General features: G+C 31.6%; 1 protein-coding gene across 1 annotated transcript; it reads left to right on the forward strand.

The window, feature by feature from the left end:
* The first annotated feature begins 1,397 nt into the window (after window positions 1-1,397).
* PIN6 (Auxin efflux carrier family protein) lies at window positions 1,398-6,886 on the forward strand. Its single transcript, XM_012210696.4, has 7 exons — window positions 1,398-1,879; window positions 1,970-2,640; window positions 4,560-4,746; window positions 4,838-4,923; window positions 5,115-5,272; window positions 5,413-5,489; window positions 6,204-6,886. Exons 1-7 carry the CDS (start codon window positions 1,452-1,454, stop codon window positions 6,268-6,270), a joined length of 1,674 nt encoding a protein of 557 aa, XP_012066086.1. The 5' UTR covers window positions 1,398-1,451; the 3' UTR covers window positions 6,271-6,886.
* The last annotated feature ends 632 nt before the right edge of the window (window positions 6,887-7,518 follow it).

The raw sequence follows: 7,518 nt of genomic DNA on the forward strand, positions 1-7,518 counted from the left end.
ATTTTGAAGATATTGTTTTCGAGATTCCTTTTGTGTTCTGTTATTTAAAGAACAGAAGCTATATCATAGATCTCTGTTCTCTCTAATGCAAGAACAATGGTGTAATTAATTAATTTTGTATTGCATGACTTGTAGAAAATGAAGGGACGGTCTTCCTTTTCTTGTCATTTTACACACAGGTACAATTTTCTTGTAAGTGATGACTGTGTGCAGATATGCCATGCCCAGTCGTTCTCTTCACCTCAGGCTTTGTGTACATTAATTATTGGTATCTTAATACGGTTATATCAGTAGAAATGGAGTGTATTTTTAAGTGAACTTTATCAGTCTGAGCTCCAGCGTGAATTAGTACCATCTGCATAATTAAACATGTATTTTTTATCATATTTTATTTATGAATTACTTGGCAAAAGGGTTCCCAATTTCTCTGAGGCAGAATGATCACATATGAACAAGGCTGTTTCTTTCTGATCATGCATGCGTGATGTTTCATCATGACTCAAAACTGGCCAATCGTGTGATCCAGATTGATGCATCACCAAACCCCAGCTTGTCTAGTTATAATTTTCATGTACAGGCATACAGTACAATAAAGAGAATGCCATAACCACACTCACCACCTCATCACATCATGCCAAAGCCAAAACTATCCTTGGACTCCCCAATAAGAGAAATTCTGGTGGATTTATGTTTCATTTTATTGATTAGGTTTCGATTTTGAGATTAAATCACAAACTATATATTTCTTATGATTTTTTGTAATTAAAAATGATCTATGATATAACTAAGAAAGTGTTAATTGGAGTGATAAGTGACCTCAATAACTATAAGGGTGAGAAAAAAGATTTGATTTATGAGAATGCACTTAACGGAGAGTGCCAAAAACCCTATACGGGCAGAGGGGATTATACCTTGCGGTTGATCTATGATACAAATATAATAAAAAATGATTCAAGATACAATCTTGTAATTATAATAATAATGAATACAGGAAAATAGAAAGGGAAGTAGGGGGTGGCTATTTGCTAATAGCACAATGAGTGAGGCAGTAAAGTGTGAGGGCAGAGGCACAATACTCAATTAAGATCATATTGTCATTAAAAAGGGAAATTTGCATATACATTTAGCATTTCTAAGTTCATCATAGCATCTCTCATTGGCAAATAGTTAATTATTAATTAACTCCAAACTAATACCTAGAAATTAAAGAATTTAGCTAAAGGGATCTGCTCTTCATATTTGCCATGTGGAAAAAAAACAAAAATACATGTAAAGAAATTTAATCATTAACATTACCAACCGCAATTCCCGCTAATTACTATATTCAAGCAAATTAATTACTCTTCTAAGGGCAATTTCGTCCTTAAATCTCCTATATAAACACAGGAAAATAACCTTTCACTAACATGTAAACTCTTAAAAACTGATTAGAAAAAAAAAAAAAAGAGAAGATGATAACAGGAGACGATTTTTACAAGGTGATGTGTGCAATGGTGCCCTTATATTTTGCAATGATAGTTGCATATGGGTCAGTAAAATGGTGGAAAATATTTACACCAGAGCAATGTTCAGGAATCAATAGATTTGTTGCTGTTTTTGCAGTTCCAGTTCTATCTTTTCATTTTATATCTCAGAATAATCCATACAGGATGGATACTAAGTTCATATTGGCTGATACTCTTTCTAAAGTGTTAGTTCTTGTCGTTCTATCAGTTTGGGCTATTTTCTTTAATGGAGGATTGGATTGGCTTATTACTCTATTCTCTGTTGCTACTTTGCCTAACACTCTTGTTATGGGTATTCCTTTGCTCATGGCCATGTATGGAGATTTTACTCAGAGTCTCATGGTGCAAGTTGTTGTTCTACAATGTATCATCTGGTATGCATAGTGTTTTAAATGTTCCCATCAAAAATCTTCAAACAATTACATTATAAACATTAATGGCTAAAGTTAATGTGGTTATTACAGGTATACCCTTTTGCTCTTCCTGTTTGAGTATAGAGCAGCTACACACTTGATCAAAACCCAATTTCCAGGACCTACAGCGGCCTCCATCACTAAAATCGAACTCGACAATGACGTTATCTCCCTCGACGGCCGAGACCCACTTCGCACAGAATCCGAAACTGACGGAAACGGTCGCATCCGGCTACGAATCCTGCGGTCAACTTCGTCGGCTCCGGATTCTGCCCTATCATCGTCCATCAACCTCACCCCTAGACCCTCAAACCTCTCCAATGCCGAAATCTTTTCAGTTAATACTCCTGCACCATTTCACGAGTACAATATCAATAACACTAGTAGTGGTTATAGTCACTATAATCATGGAGCAAACAACGAGATAATAATATGCAGTGGTGATTTGGGTTTCGGGTATAGGTCCGGAACAAGTCCGAGACTTTCCGGATACGCGTCGTCAGATGCTTACTCTCTGCAACCGACGCCTCGAGCATCAAACTTTAATGAGCTAGACGTGACAAATTCTGCCGGTACGCCGTACTGGGTTAGGTCTCCGGTAGCCGGAAAATTTTTCAGGCAGCAGTCCCCAGCTGTTCCCGAAGTTAGAATGGCGTGGGGAGAGTCGCCAGGGAAGGGCCAGAATGGTAGCGCTGGCGGAGGCGGCGGCAAAGACATTACAGGTACGAATATCATAAATAATAAGTCTTACAACATTTTTCTTTCCTTTGTCGTTTCACTATGCCATGTCGTTTGGATGTTAGCCATTACTATTATGGTTTTATGGATTAGACTTACTTAGAATAAGTGTAAGACTCTGCACGTGTATCAAAGCACCGAAAATAGAAAATTTTTAAATTTATATTAACTTTATTTCGCATACGATCAAAAATTTTATTATCTTAATGATAAATTAGTTTTTATTAATTGGATTTATGAATAGACCTGTAAACTAAATAAGTATCACAACAAAAGTCAAATCTCACCAAAAAAACTAACGAGACAAGTGCAGCTTTTGTAGTGTACTTTTTGTCTTTAAATATCATTAGTTTTGTTTGTTTGTTTGTCTGAATCTGATTTGAGGTGTCAACTTCAGCTTCATCTTCTAACAACTGTATTAACTAACAATTATGAATTATGTAATATTGGAACTTTGGAAGCACTTGATAAAAGAAAACAATGGAGAAGAAAGAAAAATTAGTACTAATTGATAGTATATTGTGAAGGGAAATGATGGATCTTGGAAGCACCATATCCATTTTTGTAATGGAGAATCAAACATCATCAATTTTGGTATTATTTAATAGGATTAGTGCATTAAATTAGCACGCTGATTTGATATGAACACTATGATATTGTTTTTTTTTTTTTTGCTATTATTTTGTAAATTTATTACTAAATGATAAGATTAGTTATTTAAAATCATGACTATATGATTTTACATTCTAACTTGAATTTTATAATTAATTATTATTAATTATAATATTCTAACTTCAATTTTGGTGCAATCTTTTTAGCTATTTTTATTTATAGATAGAAATATTAATTTTATAGTAAATTAATATTTTAACCTTGGGGCCACTATATATAATCAAACATTAGAATCTCACACTCTAAAATACCTTAAAAAACGAAAAATTAAAACTCGAAAATTACTTTTGAAAAAAAAATTCCTTACAAAACATTTTCTGTTATTTAATTGTAATATTGAAAATCAATTAAAAATAAATTTCTAATTTTTAAATTATAAAAAATTTTGAATTATAAAATTTCATATTTTAAAAATCTATTATTAAATATATATGAGGAAAAATTTATGTATAAAAAAAATAAATATTATACTTGTTAATGATCGGTGGTAGTGACAACCAATGATGATATTTGTACAATGCTCAATAATAATGATTATTCGTTAACAATCGATAAATAAATACTTATTTATAATTTTTTATTATAACAAATTGTAAATATTTGGAAAATACTTTTCTTTCTTAAAAAAATGCAATCTTTTTTCTGTGATAATTTTTTAAAGTAAAAAAGTACTTTTTATTAGTTATTTTTTAAAGCATTTCAAATATAAAAAAATATTTTCCTAATAATAAGTTATTTTATAAAATGAACACATTGAGTATTTGGAAAATGTTGTCTCTTTTTATTCAAGTTCAGTTTCCACCACCATGAGACAGATGGAGCCCACCAAGCCAACCCATAGAAAGAAAAAAGCAAAGAACAAAAAGAAGAGCAGTGGTCAATGAAATTCTTAACTATTGGCTTCAATAAATCAGCTCCTCAACTGATAGGCACCATCATTAGGTTTAGAGCACGTGTGTATTGATAGATACCAACTCTTGCTTTTGTCTAATTGGTTTTCAATTTCACACTAGAGAATCTAATTATTTTACCCCTAATCATAACACTTAATCTCAACTAACCAAACAATTAGACTAATTAATTACCACCAACATCGTCCTCACCCCAAATTTTCTAAATGGTATTTATGTTTCATTTCCCTTGTTAGGTCCTGTATTATTTTATTGAATTTATTTTAAGTGCAACAGAGTAGATTAATTAATTATTTATTATTTGTCAATTAATATCTCAGAAAAAGAAATTAGCTTCAGAGACAATTGTAAAACTCCGGCGCCGGAAGAAGCTGCAACCGAACAAGGAATGCCCAGTGCCATTGTCATGATGAGACTTATACTGATCGTGGTTGGCCGGAAGCTCTCTCGCAATCCAAATACATATTCAAGTGTATTAGGCCTCCTCTGGTCTTTAATCTCATTCAAGTAAGTTCATTGGTTTTGTTCATACAAAGTTTTTGATTTTTTTAATAATTAAACTATGCTAATTATTATTAGTTTGTGGTATTTTGAGCAGATGGAATGTGGGAATGCCAAGTCTAGTGAAATACTCGATAAAAATAATTTCAGATGCAGGTCTTGGAATGGCAATGTTCAGTTTAGGTATTTGCTTTTTTCTTTTTCATAAAAAGAAAATGCTTACATGATTTCGTTCCACTAATGAAAAGATTAATGATTAATTAATATGGCAAGGCAAATCTAAAATTAAAAGTTAAATTTACAAACTTGTGACATTTTCCTCTTAAACCCCAATATTTCTTCTTCATACGGACACATTCCTTGAACCATTTCAGGGTTATTCATGGCCCTTCAACCTCGGATAATTGCCTGTGGCAAAAAGAAGGCAGCGATGGGGATGGCGATCCGATTCATTTGCGGCCCCATAGTGATGTCAGCAGCATCCGTCGCGGTGGGTTTAAGAGGAGTCCGGCTACGAGCAGCTATAGTACAGGTATTATATATTATGTAATATTAGAAATGTAATATAACCTAATTGCCTCTTTCTTACAGCATAAGTATAATTTAATTGAAGTAAACAATTTAAATTTTTTCTTGCAAATTTTGAAATATTGTGTTCTAATTGAATTTCAGGCAGCTCTTCCACAAGGGATAGTACCATTTGTGTTTGCAAGAGAATATGGATTACATCCAGATATATTAAGTACAGGGTAAGTCAAGTAGCTTTTATACGTACAAAATCATACATCTAGTTTTAATTTCTATTACCACTTGCATAAATATTTAAAAATAAATGTGAACATGCTTTTCAAAATTAGAGATGGTTAATTACTTTCAACTCATAATAATTAATTTTTTCAAAAAAAAAAAAAAAAGAAACTGATATTAATTAAAGGTAATTAGCTTTTTTTACCCATTCTATCCAATGAGAGGACCTTTTTAATGAAAATCAAGAAAGCCATTGTTTTTAGGAGCTATTATAGAAAATTGTAGAATGGTGGATCCACAGCAACAGTTGGATATAATTACGTGACTGAAAAATTACTCTTTACCCTTTTGTTTCTTGGTGTTGAATTAACCATTTCATAGGTGGACAATTCTCGTACTGAAAATACTTGTCTAGACTGTATCTATAGTCCGAAATAAATAAAACTAAGAATTTTTTAAAAAATGTTTCAATTTTATCATTTTTTTCAAGCATATGATCAGAAATATTATCATTTTACTAAAAATCTTTAATTTCATTGGTTTGGTCTATAAATAAAGTCATATGGACCCGATCTAGTTAAGTTTTCCCATTCTCATACTATATTATCCAAAATTTGTTAATATGGGGAAGCATTTTACATATAGTCAACTTTGGACATTCGATTATTTCTTTTTTCTTTTCTTTTCTTAACAACTTATTCCTTCTTGTATTGCAGGGTCATCTTTGGGATGCTAGTTTCCTTACCGGTAACCTTACTCTATTACATATTCCTAGGCCTATGAATTTAAAGTAGAAAAGAAGGGTTATAGTAAGCAAATGGAGAATCCAAAGAGTTAATCATTTCCTAAGAAAGCAAAGAGATAATGAAGTTCATAGGAAAAGACTAATATATCCTTATAATATAATTTCATTAATCCCAGCCTTCCCCACCTGTAGTTGGGTTGATGATCCAGCCATTATATAGGCTTCTGATTAGCAAGATCAATGGTCTTTTTTGGTATTGTAAATTAAGATTGACCAGCAAAAGGGTTTATACCCAAAAAGCCTAAAAACATGGTCAAATTATAGAATTTGACAAGTTGATCATAATTAGGGTTTTTGATGCTCTCTATATAGTACATAGAGTAGTGGTAGCCGAAAGGAAAATGGGATATTATTATGACTTATTATTATGAAGGTAGGAGAGCAGACTCACTTTCATGGTGGGTAATGTTGATGTTTGATCCAAGAAAAGATAATATATGAAAAAGAGTTGAAAATTTGTATCATTTCTACTTTCGTTTTAGTGTCTTTTTGATGATTGTAAGTTGTAACAATCATAACTAAACAGTTGTTGCTTTGTTTTCTTTTTAGGGAATTTGTATGTGAAACAAAAGAATAGATTGCCTTACAATTGAAGTCTTGTTGTACACAAGAAAAAAAAAGTTTGATTTCTTTTCTTGTTGCCAATATCTTAAAAGTAAGGAAGCATTTGGATTGTTATTAGAAAGAATATATAATTTAAAAATAAAAAGATCAAGAATTATTTTTAATATCAAAAGTATTTAAATAAAGGATGGAAAAAGAATATAAGTATACAAAAATTTGAAGATTTTGAAATACTCTAACTGCTTTTTTTTTTTTTTTTTTTTTCCATTGAGAGATCCAATATGCCGAAATAACACTACCGCAGGTTACACAATAAGGATAGTTTTTCCCTGAATTTACCATATTAGTGAAAACACTTGTAGTCGAGAGGACTCGAACTCCATAATTCTCACTCTTTATATAAGTCAAAAGATCAACCAAATCATACCTAATTAGCAAATTACACTAAATGCATTTTAGTGGTAGAAGTGTTGAAACATAATTATTTTGCTTTGTCATGCTGATAATGCTTATATTTATACCTTTCAAACTAAACCATTTTTGTATCCTTTAGACACCCATATTGGAATTTTTATAATTAGATCAAACAAGATGCTATGTATGCAGCCATATCTGTGAAGTCAAAAAAAGGTGTAATGAAAAGTTTTCATGGTAAACCAAAC

The sequence above is a fragment of the Jatropha curcas genome, chromosome 9, assembly GCF_041381405.1.
Source record: "Jatropha curcas cultivar XTBG-Jc1 chromosome 9, XTBG_Jcur_1.0, whole genome shotgun sequence".
In the NCBI taxonomy this organism is placed as follows: domain Eukaryota; kingdom Viridiplantae; phylum Streptophyta; class Magnoliopsida; order Malpighiales; family Euphorbiaceae; genus Jatropha; species Jatropha curcas.

Excerpts from the sequence above, each read along its gene's own strand:
- PIN6 (XM_012210696.4), top strand. The coding sequence starts at position 1,452 with ATGATAACAGGAGACGATTTTTACAAGGTGATGTGTGCAATGGTGCCC. Across the intron at positions 1,880-1,969 it reads GTTCTACAATGTATCATCTG|GTATACCCTTTTGCTCTTCC; the intron begins GTATGCATAGTG and ends TGGTTATTACAG. Across the intron at positions 5,273-5,412 it reads TACGAGCAGCTATAGTACAG|GCAGCTCTTCCACAAGGGAT; the intron begins GTATTATATATT and ends ATTGAATTTCAG.